At 39.1% G+C, this 19,673-nt stretch overlaps 2 protein-coding genes across 9 annotated transcripts in view; one reads left to right on the top strand and one right to left on the bottom strand.

Annotated features, from left to right (window-relative positions):
• The window catches only part of WDPCP (WD repeat containing planar cell polarity effector), a 464,584-nt gene extending 463,935 nt beyond the window's left edge, over positions 1-649 (bottom strand). For 4 of the 7 annotated variants that reach the window (XM_063648674.1, XM_063648677.1, XM_063648678.1 and 1 more), the window contains exon 1: positions 59-468. In XM_063648674.1, the coding sequence (XP_063504744.1) occupies positions 59-133 (75 nt within the window). In that variant the 5' untranslated portion in view covers positions 134-468. Of the gene's footprint in view, positions 1-58 lie in introns of all 7 variants that reach the window. The other 3 variants (XM_063648672.1, XM_063648673.1, XM_054475134.2) reach the window with 2 other exon arrangements.
• On the top strand, positions 623-19,031 carry MDH1 (malate dehydrogenase 1). Of its 2 annotated transcripts, none has more exons than XM_054475139.2 (9): positions 623-907; positions 6,343-6,441; positions 7,277-7,373; positions 9,256-9,431; positions 11,016-11,138; positions 16,516-16,692; positions 17,110-17,223; positions 17,770-17,859; positions 18,696-19,031. In XM_054475139.2, the coding sequence occupies exons 1-9, from the start codon at positions 905-907 to the stop codon at positions 18,819-18,821; spliced, it is 1,005 nt and encodes a 334-aa protein (XP_054331114.1). In that variant the 5' UTR covers positions 623-904; the 3' UTR covers positions 18,822-19,031. The 2 variants fall into 2 exon arrangements, with proteins under 2 accessions (XP_054331114.1, XP_054331116.1); XM_054475141.2 differs by lacking the exon at positions 623-907 and adding an exon at positions 1,213-1,231.
• Positions 19,032-19,673: the final 642 nt, after the last annotated feature.

Below are 19,673 nucleotides of genomic sequence, written 5' to 3'. Positions count from 1 at the left end.
ACCGCATTCCGGACTCTAAGGTTAAAAGAAAACCCCTTGCCCTCGGGCCAGGGCTCACCAGTCTCGGGAGTGGGGAAGAAGCGCGACTCCCGGCCGCTTTGGAGTAGGCGTCCCGGCAAAACTCTCGCCTCATCACCAGACACTACCCCAGGCAGAAGGTTCCTGGACTAGGTCCTTGGACCGGAAAGGGAGCGACACGCTCGCTTGGTCTCCTGGGTCTCCAGGACGACGACGCCGCCGCCACAGTTTCCTCAGGTGCCACAAAGCAGCCAGGGTGTGCGTGCGCTCCCGCCTCGTCGCTTAGCAACCTGAGAAGCTGTCCGGTCGTCCCAACTTATCAATTCCCCCGCCCCTCCGAGTGTCAATCGTTTTTTTAAAAGATTTTGTTTCCGGGTCGATCCAGCTTTACGCAGCGGAAGGTCTCTTTACCTCCCGCGTTTACCCTCACGGGAGGATGCGGTCTCAGTCACGCGCGTGGGGGTGATGTCGCTAAGGGGTCATTCTCCCCTCCCTAGAGTTACACAAGCTATCTCTCCCGCCAATTGCCGGGCGCCATCGGGCAGGTCCTTTCCTCCTGAGCCCAAACCATCAGCTTGTCGTCGTCCTCCAATCACAGCGGCTCATCCTCAGGGACTACTTTGCAATCGGCACAGAGCGCAGTGAGAAGAGCTTGAAAAAAACCTCTGGTATCGGGAAGTGTAGTTCAACACTTGAAGGAAACGCTTTGGAGATTGCGCCAGAACCAGGGCAGCGTAAACTACAGTTCCCAGAGAGCGCCGCGTCGGGAGCGGAGCCTTTTTCGCTAACACCGCTCGCCCTCTCCGAGTCAGTTCCGCGGTAGAGGTGACCTGACTCTCTGAGGCTCATTTTGCAGTTGTTGAAATTGTCCTCGCAGTTTTCAATCATGGTGAGTGTGGGCCCCGGGTTCCTGCCCACCTCTGGCCCTCGCGCCCTTGTGTGGGGTTTCTTGCACTTTAGGGACTTTTGGGAGGCAGCTGTGCAAGGCACTGTCCTTCGCGCCCTTTGGCAAGCTCGGACTCATCTTCTGGGGATTGTCGCAGTGACCCAGTAATGGGAAGGGATTGATTTCCACCTTGCGGGGCATGGGGCGCTCTTAGGAGGACTCTGGAGAAGTAGTTGTCCTGGGAGAGGCGCGATCTTAATCCTGCTGCATGGCGGGAGGACAAAATCCGACGCTGCAGCTATTTTCCAAAGGACGTTACGGTGTTTGGTAAGGACGATAAGGTTTGCGATGGGAGGGAAAGGTTGGGTCCTAACCCCTTTTTCTCTTCATTTGCCCACAGTGTTTATAACTGCTTTTGTCATAGGGCCCTTGAAAGCAAAAAGCTGGAAAGGTAGTATTTACCAGGTGCTCCAGATTACAATCTGCGTTTGCAGGAGACGTGTTTCCGCCATATCTAATTTCTCAAAATGTTATTTGGAACCCGTTCATTGACCTTTTTTGTAATGCCAGGACATATTGAAGTGACAGCATCACTAACCAAATAACTACTGCAGATATTCTTTATTGAACTGTATGTTGTGAATTCCAGAAGCACCTCTCTTAAATGTTAACAGAGTAACCATTTTGTCATGGAAGACCTGGGTAATCTATATCTCCATCGCTTGTCTCTGCTGAAAGAGAGGGGGAGGGGGAGGGTTGGTGAAGGAACTCTGGCGTAGGAATAATCTGCGTACTGCTTGAAGGTGACATTTGTCATCAAACTCAGAGAAATTGCTTCATACTATCAATACAATGGCTTGTATTTATAGTTGCGACTGTTTTTCCTATTTTATCTGCAAAATACTAAAATGGCTGGAGAATGTGGAGAAATGTTTGAATGAATTGGAAATTTCCCAGAACCTGAAAAGACACGTTTTCAAGGCAAGGGCATTACTCTCTCTGCCTGTCTAACGGGGCCAGTGGAGACAGCTACTAATTTCCAGTAGGTGTTAAACCTAGGTTTCCTAAATGTTTTGTCACATAATTAGTCATTTAAATTATGGTTTCAGTAGTTTCTGTCCTAATAACCTTAGCTAGAAAGCAGAGGTACTTATTATCTGAGAACCTTCGACTTTTTGCTTTTAGAACTGAATGGGATCTTTTAAAGGTCATCCTGACGAATCTACCCACTTCAGATCTTAAAATTGAGCTTATCGAGACCCAAAGAGAATGTGATTTGCCCCAAGGGTCTCACACTCTTGCCATTTTTCTATATTGTGTCTTACACTTACCAAGTCTTTCTGAATTTTTATTTTTATAGGGACCACCGCAGTGAGGTCTCGCAGCGGGGGAGAGACAGTGTACTCAACTCCCTGAAAACTTACTTTTACTAGCTGAGATTCTGGATGAAGTTACCAGTTCATACTGCATATACAAACTCAAATATGTTATCAGCATATAGATTACTTGATAGCTTTATTCCTTGCAATTCAAAATACTGGAATTCCAGAATTAAAAGGGAATTTGGAGATTATATTATCTACTCTTATAATGTAGTCTGGTGAGGTCAAGATAATTTTCCCAAGGTCACAGAGAGATTTTGGGCCCCGGATTCTTAGCTAGTTTCCCTAGCAAGGCCCCACCGCTGGAAGGTCACTGGGGTGCCAGATAATACAGAGACAGAACATGAGGAAGAATTTATCTGGCAGTTTGCTGGAACTGACAGCAAACTCACACATGACTCAATTTCCCTGCCCCCTCAGGAGGGTGTGTGAATGGACAGAGTTAGAAAAGAGCCTTCTTTTGTAAGCTCATTCAAAGCGGAGGATTCTTTGCTTGTTGTCTATAGGGAGTGACAGCAAAATAAACTGTATGAAGGAATCTAAATGGTACTGCTTAGGTTTTTGTGTTCTAGAAATACATGTAATTTAGAAATATATATAAATTTGAAAGTGAAAAAGGAATATGTGGATCTGTCTGTGGAATAACAGAGACACTTAAATTCAGTCTTTATAGCTGAGAAGTTAGCACAGAGCCTGCATCTGCAGGAAAGTCATTGGTGCCCTGCTAAGAGCAAAGACATTCCTTCTTTGGATCTTGGCAGACTGCCCAGATATCTGAGCAAAGAATAGTAACCTATGTTCACACTATAACATTGTGAAAGTCAGCAGGACTCTCCCACCCTCCTGCTTTTCAACTGCAATGTTGCAGAAGAGCAGAAAGAACCATACATGGACTTTTCTTTCTCTGTTTCATCTTCAGACATTCAAACACTAACTAAGCCTCATACTACCGTTAATAAGATGGAATTACCTACCTGGGAAAGTAATTTCCCCAAAGACACAGAAGAAAACTGCTGAGGTGGAATTAACTGTTCATTAGGTGGCCACAACCCCTTCACTAAGGACTGTGATACTGTGAACATGTTTTTAAGTAGCTACTAAAATTGACTGCATTATTCTAACCATATAGGTGACCTTATGGGAAGTTAAACTTTATAGATAGTGATCTTCATTCTCTCCAGCCCCCCCTTTTCTTATCCTAGTTTGCTGTTCATTGAAGTAGTATCTGTTCATACTTTATACCCTAACCTTCCTTCATTCAACAAATACTTTTTGATCACTATATGGAAATGCAAATCCATATCAAAGACAGACTGTTCTCAAGGGCGCTTCATGGCCTAATACAGAGCAACAGAAATGTAAATAGAAAACCACAGGCTATTAAAGTCTTTAGAGGAAAATTCTGTGATGATAATTATAAATACTCACTACGTACTGTTCTTAGTGCTTTGTGTGTTAACTCTTTTAATCCTTAAAACTACTCTGTTAGGTAATTGCTATTATCATCTCCATTTTACTATGGGGAAATAATACAGAAAGGTTAAGTAACTTGTCCTAGAGCATGCAGTTAATGAGTTGTGGAGCCAGGACTTGAACCCAGAAAGTCTGGCTCCAGAGTCCATCTCTTTAATTACTACTCTCTACTGCTTCTCTAGCCCCCTGTTTTAGAAAATTGGTGTATCCTTTTGTTTCCTTCACGTGATTCACCAGTAGATTCCCCGGCCTAAAATAGTACCAAGTACATGATAGGAACTTAATGATGTTTTGTTTAATGAATGAATTAAATGAGAAAACAGTTCATCAGTGGATTTATAAGGTAATATCATTAGTACTAATGACAATTTTGTTAACTATAGTTGGAACTATTGTGGTCACTAAGTTTCCAGTTTTCTCAATACATAATATATATGAATAAAATACCTTTTGTTTTCATAGTATATATGAATAAGTTTTTGTTTGAGACAGGATCTCACTCTGTCACCAAGGCTGAAGTGCACTGACACAGTAATGGCTCACTGTAGCCTTAACTTCCAAGGCTCAAGTGATTCTCCTACCTCAGCCTCCTGAGTGGCTGGAACTACAGTGTCTGCCACCACACCCAGCTAAATTGTTTTTTTAAGAGACAGGGTTTCACTGTGTTGCCCAGGCTGGTCTCGAACTCCTGGGCTCAAGTGATCCACCCGCCTCGGCCCCCTGCGCAATGTGCTGGGATCGTAGGTGTGAGCCACTGCACTCAGCCTGAAATAGCTTAAATAAATAAAATATCTTTAAAAATTTTTAAAGCACATTACATATGTTTTCAAACAGTTCTTATACATTTCCATCTTTTTGGTAGTTTTACAGGACCAAGCTATTCCTTCAAGCAAATATCGGAGTTCCAGCTACGGGACAGGCGTTGTTCTAGGCAATTGAGATACAGGAGTAAATAAAATAGACAAAGTCCCTGTCCTTAAGGATCTCGTATTCTAAAGCGAAATGGAGTAATAATGTCTTCCTGTATTCCCTTTTCCTCACCTACTCTACTTTAAGGAAAGAAGGGAAAATGACAGAATGAAAAACATTTGTAGGCCATTAAAGATTTTTCTATAAATAGTAATAAATTAAAAAACAAATATTGTGTAGTATATAGTTGGCTATGATCAAATTCATTTCTCTACACCAGTTGACACTTTTTTTTTTTTTTTTTTTTTTTTTGAGAAGGAGTTTCGCTCTTGTTGTCCAGGCTGGAATGCAATGGCACGATCTCCGCTCACTCAACCTCTGCCTCCCGGGTTCAAGCGATTCACCTGCCTCAGCCTTCCAAATAGCTGGGCAGCGCCTGCCACCACACCCAGCTAATTTTGTATTTTTAGTATAGACAGGGTTTCTCCATGTTGGTCAGGCTGGTCTCAAACTCCCAACCTCAGGTGATCCGCCTGCCTCGGCCTCCCAAAGTCCTGGGATTACAGGCATGAGCCACCATCCCTGGCCTGACACTTCTTTTTTGAAATTTTTTTTTTCTTTGACTTCTGTGAGTCGGTACCAAATTGCTGAGTGCTGCTGACTTTCAGAGCTTAGAGTCAGAAGCTTAAAAGAAGCCTTCAAGGCTATCCATCCTTGTTTCATCTCAGAGACATGACTCTCATCTGGAAGAAGGAACTTTAAATAAAAAGAAACCAAACACTTCTAGGCTTAGTCACATCAGTGGACCATTTCTCCATGCAGGTAGGGGTAAAGGTGACAGTGGAAGTACATTTACCCAGCATTATTGGGGAAAGGAATGGTTCACCTTTTCTGTCTAACTAAACCTACTCATTACGTTTCTAAACATTATTGTTTTGTTCTTTTTAATAGAAATATTTCTATTTTTTAAAATTCTGTCAGCTTAGTCTTTTTTTACTCAGAGTCATCACTTTGAATATCAGTTATCTTTGTTTCTGTGTCTGTATTTTGTTCAGGAACTGTTGATATCTCTCTTTGTATGTCTTCCCTCCTTGCTTTTAAAAATAATTTTCCCTTGGAATCAGGTTGTCAGCTCTCTGTCACTACGTGTTGCTGTTGTTTCTCGCGAAATAAAAAATCTTGTTTTTCCTCCTCCAGACAATAAAGTTGAAGCATGATTAATGGTCTTATTTAAATGTTTTGGCTCAATGTAAATGGAAAGTTTTAGCCTCTTTTACTCTTCTTTTTGGTATGAAGATTCTATTGAGCAGATGGGAGTGGGGGCTTTGCATAATAAGGATCTGTGTGGCTCTAGTGGCTGCCAGGGTTTGGATCACCACATACTGAACACATCAACATTGTTGAGCCTATTTTAGTGGTAAAATATCCCAAAAAAGGTAGATAAGATTATGTAAGTAAATCCAGGATAACACTTTTAGCTCCCTACATGGTGAGAGTTAAATAACACCATGTAAATATGCAGCACATTCATTTTCTACTGAGCCAGATGCAAAAGGACTTTAAAATTTTACATTCACTTTTAAAGTATGTGGATTTCTTACTATAGATTAAAATCCTGGATATTTTTAAGGTACAGTAGTACTGAAAGATGTTAATGGGTCTTTTTCATTACAGTCTGAACCAATCAGAGTCCTTGTGACTGGAGCAGCTGGTCAAATTGCATATTCACTGCTGTACAGTATTGGAAATGGATCTGTCTTTGGTAAAGATCAGGTAGGAACAGGTGTCTATAAATCTTAAGTTATTAGAGTAAGAATATGGTTAATAAATTCTGTATTTAGTTGTACACAAATTGTAAAACAGTGAAGGAATGTGTAATCCCAGTAAATGTAATAGGCACATTGCTATAAATGGGAGCTACTAAGGTATTTATATGTGTGCCTCCAGGCACTGAAAACACTTTGCAAATGAGAACTCTTCCATATATTGTACTTAGTTGACTTGGTGCAACCAGCAGGTGTCAGTCAATGGGAGATATCACTAATGACAGTAACTTACAGTCATGTGAGAGAGAGTTACTCAGTAAGCACTCCCTTGTTCATAAATGGCCTTCGGAACCAAAAGAGTAAGGAAATCTGCTTCCCAGCTGAAGCAGGCACTCCGACTTCCAGCAAGCCTGATTAATATACACTAAAATCCTTTTCTAAGGTATTCATTTATTCAGTTTCTTGACCCATGGATACTGAATTATTCTTTCATGTCAGATACTGTACTTAGCTTTCCATGAACTGAAATCAAACATACAGCTGTTAACAATAAGAGCAAGCTATGGCATGTCACTCAGTTTAATGTTTTTTTCATGTACTGTTAAAATTGAGTAGTGGTGATTCCTCTCACTGTGTCTGTTAGCAAACCAATGCTGGTTTTATAGCATCCTTCTTTCTGAAAGTGGCATAGTGCTAGATACCTGACTTCCTAAAATAATTATCATGACTAATTAATGGGAATTACATGCATTTACATACCAAATAAAAACTATGTGAAAAGACTTTCTTGTGTCTAAATGAAATAGCCTGCACTAACAGATGCTGTCCTTGCTATTTGGTAGCCTATAATTCTTGTGCTGTTGGATATCACCCCCATGATGGGTGTCCTGGACGGTGTCCTAATGGAACTGCAAGACTGTGCCCTTCCCCTCCTGAAAGGTGGGTTGGGGAGTAGAGAAGGGGTTTTATGATATTTGATTTCTTACAAAATACAGGTTTTAGGTTTTTGTTAAAGGCTCTCAATTAGAAATTATTTCATAAGAGGACTTTTTATTTTGAACTACCACTACTTATTAACTACTTATGTATACCAAGGATAAATAAGGGTAAAAAATGAGAAACAATCAATGTCAGGTAAAGGACTATCCTTTTTTCCCCAATGTGTGTGTGTATATAATTTATTATACCAGTTAAGTGTAATATTGCACAAGGGTTATACACCTGAAATTGTCTACACACACACATTATAGACAACGTAGGAATTGTCTACATTGTGTTGTTATGGAGTCTGCTTAAATGGTAATAGTAGCATCCTGTCATGGAAAACTTTCTGTTTTGAAGGATGTCCTTCATATCTATACATTGCTCTGGAAGTTGGTTGGTTCCTCTTATATGGTCCCCATCCCATCTACCAATCATCAGGTTGAGACATAGTGTAAATTGTCCTTACCATATGCTCTATAGTTTGAAAAAACCCAGAAGAGCTCAGCTAAGGGCCTTTGCAAATCATTGAACTATAACACAGATATAATAAGGAAGCCTTAAATTTGATTGAAAAGTTTATTAAAATATTCTAAATTTTTTTGAATATTTTTCTTCAGCTGTATCTTCATCATAGTCTTTCTTTTGGTAAGGATTAATTAATGATACTCTCCTAGAAGTTTTGCACAAAGCAAAATAATATATACCTTCCAAGAAAAACTTTCCTTAAAGTTCTTCATCTTTGAATAAACATTTGCTAGAAGGGATACTCTGCCATCTAAGTCTTTTGGTTGCAAAGTTCTGCAGAAGAATACATGACTGCCCACACTATTCTGTTGGTTCCGTTTTCTCACCCACAGCTCTTTCCAAATCAGCTTTGCTGCTTTTTCCCATTTGTATTCCTTTCTCTGCTGAGTTCCCTGTGCTTTTTCTCTAAAGGGCCCAGATTGCAGTTGGTATTCACATCCTCTGCCAGATGTGAATATGACAGGGAAGGGAAAGTTCAGCAAATAAGGACATGTGACTGGGAAAGAGGAAGATAATTTTTTTTTTTCTCGAACTGGTGTTCCTGTCTATGCCCATTTTCAGACTTATGGCAGCCTTGACTATGATGCAACTAGCCAATTTTCCAGTGAAAATGCTGAATGTTGGTCATAGCTTTTTTAATACAATCAACAAAGAAGTGCGATGACTTATGTTCTTTAGTCAAAAAGCAAGTGATGTTTGCTTATTGTACTAGCACTGGAGCATAGTGGTTGAACTCTGGACCAACCTAAGCTGGAATTACAGCTCCATTATCTTTTGATGGTGGCGAGTTAATCTCTTTAAACCTAAGTGTCTCCATCTATAAAATGTTAAGATTAAATTTGATAATAATATAAATCTCTTAGCATTATCCCTGGCACAAAACTCCTCAATAAACATTTATTATTTTTAAATTTGTGATTGGTGTCTTAGACCTTAAAGTAATTGTAATTTAAAGGTTAGGTGAATTAGTTGCTCTTTTGTGTTGTGTGGTAATTAGTGTGAATAACAAGTGTTGCTTCAAAAGTCATCATTATACCTTGCATCATATATGATTATAAAAGATAAAAGCTATGGAGTTTTGACATTTAAGATAATTATTGAAATAGGAAAAGCAAAATAAATCTATTGACATTTCTGATGTTATGATTGTTAAATTAATATATTATCTTTCTTAGGCTCCTGAAATGTATATCAGTGTGATATGTAAACACTTGCAACAAGTGAAAGAATTAATGGGTGGATTCAATATGAAAAAGAAAACTTCAAACTTTTATGTTTAAGTAGCTCTGCATATTTATTGCCATGTCCACAGATGTCATCGCAACAGATAAAGAAGAGATTGCCTTCAAAGACCTGGATGTGGCCATTCTTGTGGGCTCCATGCCAAGAAGGGAAGGCATGGAGAGAAAAGATTTACTGAAAGCAAATGTGAAAATCTTCAAATCCCAGGGTGCAGCCTTAGATAAATACGCCAAGAAGTCAGTTAAGGTGACCAACACTGTATTTTATGGGATTTTTCATCATTAGCATTTGAAACTTACGCTTTTAGCATTTAAGCAAAACCAGAATTATTTGGCCTTTTTTCTAGTTCTGTACACATCAGTAAATACGGCTATAGAGTTTTGCTTGATAAGCTCTCCCTTTCTGGGTTTTTTCTTACAGTGTAGAAATCTATATTCAGAGTGGTTAAAAATATTTTTCCTATTAGTATAACGTGAAAATTTAGTATTAGTTCTTAAACCTATAGAGAAGGCACAGGACCTTCTGGTGCATTTTTGCTGCATGGGAATATTTATTTAGACATTTAAATTTGTGTGTGATTGTGAAAGGAGATAGCTAGCTGTAAGGTAAGTTTATTCTCAGGAGTAGAAGATAGTGGTTTCTGAATGCTCAGATTTTCTTAATGCAGAGGAATTTTAATATGCTTGTCTCTTGAAGAATTGAGTCAGTATGACTTATAGTTCTCTCTTTGTGTTCGAACTATTTACTTTAGATTCTAATATGTCTTAATATTACAGTAAGCCTTTCTTATTTTTTATTTTTTTTTTCAATTGTTTTGAGATGGAGTCTTGCTCTGTCACCCAGGCTGGAGTGCAGTGGTGCAATCTTGGCTCACTGCAACCTCTGCCTCCCGAGTTCAAGCGATTCTCCTGTCTCAGCCTCGTGAGTAGCTGGGACTACAGTTGTGCGCCACCACACCCAGCTAATTTTTGTATTTTTAGTAGAGACGGGGTTTCACCATGTTGGCCAGGCTGGTCTCGAACTCCTGACCTCAGGTGATCCACCCGTCTTGGCCTCCCAAAGTGCTGGGATTACAGGTGTGAGCCACCACGCCCAGCCAAACCTTCTTTTATTAGTGAACTATGAATTAACTAGAACTTAATTGTCACCCAGCAAATAGGCTTGCCGGTTAAAGGTTTAACTGATTTCCATATACTTTCCTATCTTTCAAAAAAAGGTGAAAGAAAATTTTATAAGATTTTTTAAGTTGCCCATTATAATGTTCTATCAATAACATTTCATAGATGTCTGCATTTTTTGCTTTCTGTGGACTTCATTTTAAATAGTTAACTTATTTTCTGTCATCACAGAAAATAATATAAATGAGTTGAATAGAAATCCACAGGTGCCAGTAAAAGATTAGAAGGTTGTTCAGACTGCTAAATTGCAGGCTATTTGGAGGTAAAGTACTCCTTGCACAGTAATTCCACCTCTGCAAAGCGTCCTTGTTTGTGAGAAATATTTGCCAGCACTGCACTACTTAGAGATAATGAAGTATCTTGTCTACAGCTTGTCAAAAGAGGTACCAAAAAAAAAAAAAGATATATGGGAGTCAGTTTCTGTAATATGGTTGTAACTTTTCTATAAATCTGATATTATTTCAAAATTTTTTATTACCATTTTATTAAAGATTTTTATAACTTAAAATGCATTTTCCTATGCTATATTGTATTTGGTGTTTCCCAAGCCTCCCCTGTACAAAGCCTACCTGTTAGACATTTTCAGTTAAATTTTAACATAGATTAGTAACTATATAGTCTGTAACTCTTCAGTGCCTTCCATTCCTCCTAGGTTATTGTTGTGGGTAATCCAGCCAATACCAACTGCCTGACTGCCTCCAAGTCGGCTCCATCCATCCCCAAGGAGAACTTCAGTTGCTTGACTCGTTTGGATCACAACCGAGCTAAAGCGCAAGTAAGAAAAATGTCTTTTAAATCTTGTGATTGTTCAACTTTAAAACATTTTTCTCTCACTTTTAAAATAACTGAATCTGAGTTTGTGCTTTTTTCTTGTTTTTGTTTAGTAGGAACCTATTACTTTTATTAAATTAAAAGTAAATTATTATTAATTTGTTAGGGAGTCTTTAAATGTATTCTCTTAAAGGACCAGAGGCTGGACTTCCTACTTGATTTTGTCTTTAACTATATTTCAATTGCTAACTATAATGAAATGCAGTTACTAATGTTCTCTTGTTACAGTGGTTAAAAATTAGTTATACATGATGGTACATAATTTAGTTTAATTTTTTCAGATACATATAATCTCATATAAACAAAGACTTGAGCTTTGTGTGATTGTGTCGTTCTGCTTCTATTTTAGCTGCAGCTAAGCAATCAAATTCAGATTTTAATTTTTAATTTTATATTTAATTTTCAGTTTTATGTCTTTTTAATATTCTATGTGTATCTGTAAAATTTCCTACTTTCACTACTTAGGAGCTAAAGTCTGTTGCTAATTTTCTTTACTCTTAGAGCCATAGATAAGTATGCCAAGGAGCCAGTGACCAGGGAATTAACAATAGCTTTTCAAAAAATTAGAAGCCAGGCAACTGATCTGAGCTAGTTTCCTAGGCTTTTTCAGATCTAACTGGTCCTGGTGCCCGTTCTTGGACAGAACCTCTTTCCTTTGCCTTAATGCTTTTCTGGCCATCCCTTCTTGTCTGTAGGTCATCACTGCTAGATAGGTCTATGAGTTCAGTGCTTTTTCTTCTAGAGAAGATAACTTTAGTTTCAAAAAAAAAAATTTGTTGTTAACCAGAAGATGCTGTGAGGTCTAAGCTGAAGCACTACTGCCCTAACCTGAGAATTAATAATCTTCAGCTCTGGAATACCTAGTGAAAGAGAAAAGAATATACATTTGTTAAGCATCTACTGTAAATTGAATGCTCTACATGTAATTTTCCATTTAATTTTTATAGTAACCATATGGGTATCTCATATTATCCCTGCATTAGGTAAGAAAACAGAGGCCCAGGGAAGTCAGAGAACCTGCTCAGAGTCATACAGCTCATAAATTACGGAGCCACCTTGATTTGTCTGACTCCAAACCCTTATGTATGTTCTTACCTAATGGTATCAACTAACCTTAGTCCACTTACTAGCTCTGTGATTTTGAGAAAGTATATTCAATGTTAAAATGTAATAATTACATCTACCTCAGAGAGTTCTTATGAGGATTAAATAAGATCTATTTTAAGCCCTTAGCATGGTACCTGCACATAGTAAATACAAGAAAGGTTGGTTGCTATTATTAGTTGATTTCTTCTTTCTAAGAAGCATACAGCCTAAACATTCCTAATTTAGAGGGTTGTTGGATAACAACCCTTAAATTTTTAGCTTAAAGTGCAAATATTCCCTGAGAGGCTATAGGCTGTGAGCTGGGTCTGGTGGTAGCTGAGAACGAATAGGAGTTTGTTTGAATGGCAGGCAGTTTGAGTCCTGTGGGACAGTTGTAAAGGAAGAGATATTATACGTGTTAGAGTTGTAAACTCTGGATTGCCAGAAAGTGACTTATTTAGTTCCTACAACAATGACACTAACAACCACTTTTTGTTGTTTCACCTGAGGCTTTGGTGGAGACAGGCATTGGAAAATTCTGCTTCCAAAGGTACTACAAAGAGATACTTTGTCCTAGTGCCTGAAACAGTTCTCACTGCAGGGCTAAAGTCTGAATGAGCAAAGAGGAAAGAAAGTGCTATCTCCTCAGACTTTAACCTTCACTTGGGGACATGTTCTTTGTTACTCCTGGGACCTTGGCTAGGCACTGTTTCAGCATGTCAATCTGGCATAGCGAGAGCTTTTAGGGAGTCATTGAAGAAGCACTTTCTTCCTCTAAAAGAAGTTGTTTATCCAGTGAGAAAAATAACAAACCCAAAGATAAGTTTTTCTTACAGGAATGGTTGCTAGATATTTTTGTCTTGGAATTCAGAGGCCTTAGCTACTTAGGGACTGTTTAACACCTGCAGAACTTCCCTATGTATTTGCAAACCAGTGCTGTATTTATGTCTGCTGATAAGGTAATTTGACGGTGATACCAGATAAGGTAATTTGACAATGATACCAGTTAGCTGGTAAGAAAATTACTAGGGCTGGAGAATTAATCAAAAACTTTTAACAGACCTATGTGACAGACATGAGTGTCTAAGGGAGCAAAGAGCTGTTATCCTGGGTATGTATTAATTTAGATTAATTGTGACATGAATCATATTAAGAAATTATTATCTGCTGGGTGCAAAGTACCTGGCCTTTGCTGTCCAGACAGAACTGGATTAGCTCAAGAGATAGAAGGAGCAAGAGGAGGAGGGCAACAAGAACAAAGGAAGGCATGGGAGCCAAGGAGGACTGAGGGCGGAGAGGCCTAGAGGCATTTTGTCTTCACTGTACTTGGGAGCATTGAAGTGGACGTTCAGGGAAGTTATAGGCTCTAACTTCCTGGAATATATATCTTGAGTTAATTCTTCAAGGTATAAATTTATCTTTTTCTATATACCATACCAGCTAAATTTAAGTATAAATATAAGAGCAGTTTCTTCCCCAGTTCTTTCCGGTCATGGCACACGTAAAAAATGGTACTCATTGAACAGCGTGCCACTCTACGCTACCCCACAGTCTAAGCAGATTAATAGCTGGGTACCCCAGAAACCCAACTGTCAACTAATTTGTGGAGACTAATGCAAATATTGTAGATAATAGTCCTAATACTTACAAGACTTGCAGGGATTAGGTCAGTCAAAAGTGATTTACAATATCACAAACAGAAATTTTTAAGTAAACTTTTAACTATTTTAGGATTTAAGAAAGCAGTCTCAGCTAGTTTAAGAGTGAGAGTGAAAGTAAAGACAGTTTACTTCTTACTTAACTGAATAAATTAGTATGAAGACCAGTCGAGTCATTGCAGACATTTTAGGTAATGGCCTTTTTTTTTCATCTTTATCCTTTTCGGTTGGTTGGTTGGGTTTTTTTTTTTACTTTTTATTTTGAAATAATTTTAGACTCAGAAGTCACAAAAAAATAGTACAGAGAAGTCCCATGTACCCATCACCCATTGATGGTATCTTACATAACTACAAAGTATTATCAAAACCAGGAAGTTGATGAACTACACAATACTATTAACTAGACTTACTGAAGTTTCACCAGTTTTATATTCACTTATTTTTTTTCCGTGTCGTTTTGAATGATTCTATGACATTTAATTACAAGTATAGATTCCTATAACTGCCCCCATAGTCAAGGTACAGAATTTCTTCATCACTCACAAAAGAACTCCTTCATACTCTCCCTTATGGTCACACCTCCCTCTGTCCCTGACATCATTTATCTGCACTCCACCTCTATAATTTTGTCATTTTGAGAATTTACAAAAGTGGAATCATGCAGTAAGGAACCTTTTGAGACTGGCTCTTTTTCACTCAGTTTAATGCCTTTAAGATCCATCCAGGTTGTTGGTTGTTTCTTTTTGTTGTTTTTCTACTTACCCCTTTTATGTATTCCATTGCATATGTAAAACATAATACAGTTTATTTAACCATTCTTTTTTTTTTTTTTTTTCTTTTTTTGAGACAGAGTCTCGCCCTGTCGCCTAGGCTGGAGTGCAATGGCACGATCTCGGCTCACTGCAACCTCCGCCGCCCAGGTTCAAGAGATTCTCCTGCCTCAGCCTCCTGAGTAGCTGGGATTACAGGCACACGCCGCCACACCCAGCTAATTTTTGTATTTTTAGTAGAGACGGGGCTTCACCATGTTGGCCATGATGGTCTCGATCTCGACCTCGTGATCCTCCCACCTCGGCCTCCCAAAGTGCAAGGATTATAGGTGTGAGCCACCGCGCCTGGTGTATTTAACCATTCTTGAAGGACATTTGAGTTGTTTCAGTTTGGAGCTGTTATTACCTTTGTTTTAAAATTTTCCTTAAAATATCTAAGTGTATTCCTTTTCTTACATGGTAAATACTCAAATGCTTTATTTATGTGTGCTAAAGCTACAGACTCTGGCACAACTAATTTTCTCTCCCATTCGTTTTGGGACACAGAGGAAGGAAGAATTGCCCACAATGTCACCAAAACAGATCAGCTTCTTAAAATATTTTTCCACATTCCCTTCTGGTTCATCATAAATTCTGTTGTCTAGTTAGAAACAAATTATATATATACCTGATCATAATTTATTTTCTGCACATAAATTTATCAGACAAATAACAAGCAGGCTGATTTTATTTAAATCTACCAAGACATTTCTTTTTTTTCTTTTTTTTTTTTTTTTTTTTTTTGGGACAGAGTCTCGCTGTGTCGCCCATGCTGGAGTGCAGTGGTGCAATCTTGGCTCACCGCAACCTCCGCCTCCCAGGTTCAAGCAATTCCCCTGCCTCAGCCTCCCGGGTAGCTGGAATTACAGACATGTGCCACCAAGCCCGGCTAACTTTGTATTTTTAGTAGAGACAGGGTTTCTCCATGTTGGTCAGGCTGGTCTCGAACTGCCAACCTCAGGTGATCTGCCCGCCTTGGCCTCCCGAAGTGCTGGGATTACAGGCATGAGCCACCATGCCCAGCCCAAGACATAACTTTCTAACCTTTTTTGTGGCTACTATACTACATGTGATTGCAAGGCATTGCAGGACCCTAAAGTGCTTTCTGGAGTTATAGCTAGAGATTGTTACATATGTTATAATTTTAGTGTGTATATATGTGTGTACACACACACACACACATATAAAACCTCTTTCCTTCAGTTTCCTGATATATAAAATGAGAACAGTCATATCTTGGTAATTTGAGTCCTATCCAACTCTAAAATTTCATATTTAGGGTTATTTGAAAATTAATTTCTATATGGTATATAATAAAAATTTTACCTAAATATAAAGTGCCTAAATACCTGATTACTCAGAAGCACTGAGAAGACATCTCCAAGTAAACATTAACAGTGAAACAAAAGATCACATTTACATATTCAAGAAATAGTAAATTGATTAATAAATAATAGTAACTTGATTAATGTTTTATGTTTGATACACCTACTGTACTAATAAGTTAACCACAAACTATGGGATCCTTCATACCCTTAAACATTCCACTCCATAAGGTTTCAAGTCCGCAGTTGTTACCACTGTTAAGCTGTTGTAGGAAATTGCCAAGCAATAAATTTACATTTTTTACAAGTCAATATAACTCTTGTAAATTCTCTTGAAATTTCAGAAGCTTTTTATCTTTATTTAAGGGCATTTGTCAAAATAGGTCCCAACTGGAAATAAAAACCATTTGTCTCAGTAATGTATTTGTTTTCAATTTAACTAGATTGCTCTTAAACTTGGTGTGACTGCTAATGATGTAAAGAATGTCATTATCTGGGGAAACCATTCCTCGACTCAGTATCCAGATGTCAACCATGCCAAGGTGAAATTGCAAGGAAAGGAAGTTGGTGTTTATGAAGCTCTGAAAGATGACAGCTGGCTCAAGGGAGAATTTGTCACGGTAAGAAAAATCTGTGAGCCTTCTTAACACTGAGCATAAAGAACTCTTGAGAGACTCTTAGGACAGAAAACCTTCAAGGAGGGCAGGTCTTTCACAGTTGCTCTGATGACTGCATACTTTCGGGATCATAGTAAGCCAGTCATGATCCAGTGTGATCTGATGTGATCTGTAGCACAGCAGTTGAGATTTATACCAAGATCCATGTCTTTGTCTGACCTATGATAAACTTTGTATGGAGATATATAGTTTCCTTTTTCCAGAAGGATTGGTAAGGCTGACATCGGGTTGTTGCATGATTTTGGAGGGGACACATTAAGCTCTGGTCATAGCTTTTCACCCCAAGGTCGACTTGGATATAATGAAAACTTTGCTATCATGACCAAGTAATACTGCTGCCTTCGCCTGCCCCCTTCCCAGACTGTGCAGCAGCGTGGTGCTGCTGTCATCAAGGCTCGAAAACTATCCAGTGCCATGTCTGCTGCAAAAGCCATCTGTGACCACGTCAGGGACATCTGGTTTGGAACCCCAGAGGTAAGAATTTAGTGATTTGCACAGGTCACTCTATTTTGTTTTTGTTGCCTGATGATATAATATAAAAAGAATATAGCCTTAGCAGTCAGTCAGGTTAGGTTCATTTCTCAGCTCAGCTGCCTATTAACTAAGTAAACTTCGGAGTTTGTTAGCCTTGACCTTTCTGAGCTGTTTTGTCATCTTTTACATGACATTACTATTATACACAGGGTTGTGAGGGTTAAAGGAGATTGCATATGGAAAACACCTAGCACAATGCCTGATACCTAGTAGGGGTGAAATTTTTTCTTCTAGGCCACAGCTTCCTCATCTGTAAAATGAGGATTAGGTTTCCCTGGCCTGCTTCACATATGATATGGAAGCATGGAATGAAATAATATCCATGAAGGTTATCTTGTCGCCAGTACCTGGTGCTGATGATAGTTCCTTACACAGTAATGATGTTATGAACATAGTAAGAAAGGGTCACCTGGTTTAATTTTATTAGTTCATGTGTCAGTTGTGTAAACTAATCATCATGAGTATGTGAAACATTGTTATTTTCAGGGAGAGTTTGTGTCCATGGGTGTTATCTCTGATGGCAACTCCTATGGTGTTCCTGATGATCTGCTCTACTCATTCCCTGTTGTAATCAAGGTAAGGTATTTTGGAGCTATTTCCCTTCTTTGAGGAAGTAGTTATATGTTTCTCTTAAGAATGGTATTATTGGCCAGGCACAGAGGCTCACGCCTATAATCCCAACACTTTGGAAGGCCAAGGTGGCAAGATTGCTTGAGCCCAGGAGTTCAAGACCAGCCGGGGCAACATAGTGAGACCCCCATCTCTGCAAAAATAAAATCATTAGCCGGGCATGGTGGCACACACCTGTGGTCCCAGGTTCTTGAGGGCCTGAGGTAGGAGGATCACTTCAGCTTAGGAGATCAAGCCTGCAGTGAACCGTGACAGTACCCCTCCACCAGGCAACAGAACAGGACCCTGTCCCCCAAAAAAAGAAAACAGAATGGTATAACTTAATCTAGAAAATTGTTCCTTTACTAAAATAGACATTTTTCTCAGCTTTAAAACTATATGTATTTCAGCTTCAGGTCATTAAAAGTTTTTATGATTGAAATTAATCTGGAAAGGAAGATTCAGCTCTTCCCACTAGACACTATGTTATTATGCCTCTAGTATTAGAGACCTACAAATAGTATATTTCTAAATGAAGCAATGGTTTTCAGTGTTGTTGCTCTGTATTATAACTGTGCTAAAGTCAGTCATTTTTGAAGATTTTTTTTTTTAGATTCAAGGGGTTTAAAATTCAAGTGTTGAGTTTTTATTAGAATTCTCTATTAATTAAAATCTGGATTTTGATTTACTTTAGAATCAGACTTTAAAACAGATATACCTCTAAATATAAGTTCAAACAAGGTTGTTGCTTACTGAAAGATCAGTTCCAGTTTAAATCTCTTATTTGCATTATTTTCAAACAGAATAAGACCTGGAAGTTTGTTGAAGGTCTCCCTATTAATGATTTCTCACGTGAGAAGATGGATCTTACTGCAAAGGAACTGACAGAAGAAAAAGAAACTGCTTTTGAATTTCTTTCCTCTGCCTGACTAGACAATGATGTTACTAAATGCTTCAAAGCTGAAGAGTCTAAATGTCGTCTTTGACTCAAGTACCAAATAATAATAATGCTATACTTAAATTACTTGTGAAAAACAACACATTTTAAAGATTGCGTGCTTCTTGGTACAGATTTGTGAATGACAGTTTATCGTCATGCTGTTAGTGTGCATTCTAAATAAATATATATTCAAATGAAAGTGACTCAGACTCTGTTTCTAGCTAATATTTAGTGTCTATTCAGGAAATAAACTTGCAGCCAGTCGCAGTGGCTGACACCTGTAATTCCAGCACTTTGGGAAGCTTGAGACTGGTGGATCACCTGAAGTCCGGAGTTTGAGACCAGCCTGGGCAAATAGTGACACCCCGTCTCTACTAAAAATACAAAAATTAGCCAGGCATGGTGGCACAGGCCTGTAATCCCAGCTACTTGGAAGGATGAGGTAGGAGAATAGGTTGTCCTGGGGGTGGAAGTTGCAGTGAGCCGAGATTGCGCCACTGCACTCCAGCCTGGGCTACCAGGGAAACTCCGTCTCAAAAAATGAAAGGAGGGCCGGGCGCGGTGACTCCCGCCTGTAATCCCAGCACTTTGGGAGGCAGAGGTGGGCGGATCACTAGGTCAGGAGATCAAGACCATCCTGGCTGACGCGGTGAAACCCCGTCTCTACTAAAAATGCAAAAAATTAGCCAGGCATGGTGGCGGGCACCTGTAGTCCCAGCTACTCGGGAGGCTGAGGCAGGAGAATGGCGTGAACCCAGGAGGCGGAGCTTGCTGTGAGCAGATGGCGCCACTGCACTCCATCCTGGGCACAGAGCAAGACTCCGTCTCAAAAAAAAAAAAA

This window comes from Pongo pygmaeus, chromosome 12, assembly GCF_028885625.2.
Source record: "Pongo pygmaeus isolate AG05252 chromosome 12, NHGRI_mPonPyg2-v2.0_pri, whole genome shotgun sequence".
NCBI classification, from domain to species: domain Eukaryota; kingdom Metazoa; phylum Chordata; class Mammalia; order Primates; family Hominidae; genus Pongo; species Pongo pygmaeus.
This window is presented reverse-complemented; position numbering and strand designations above follow the sequence as displayed.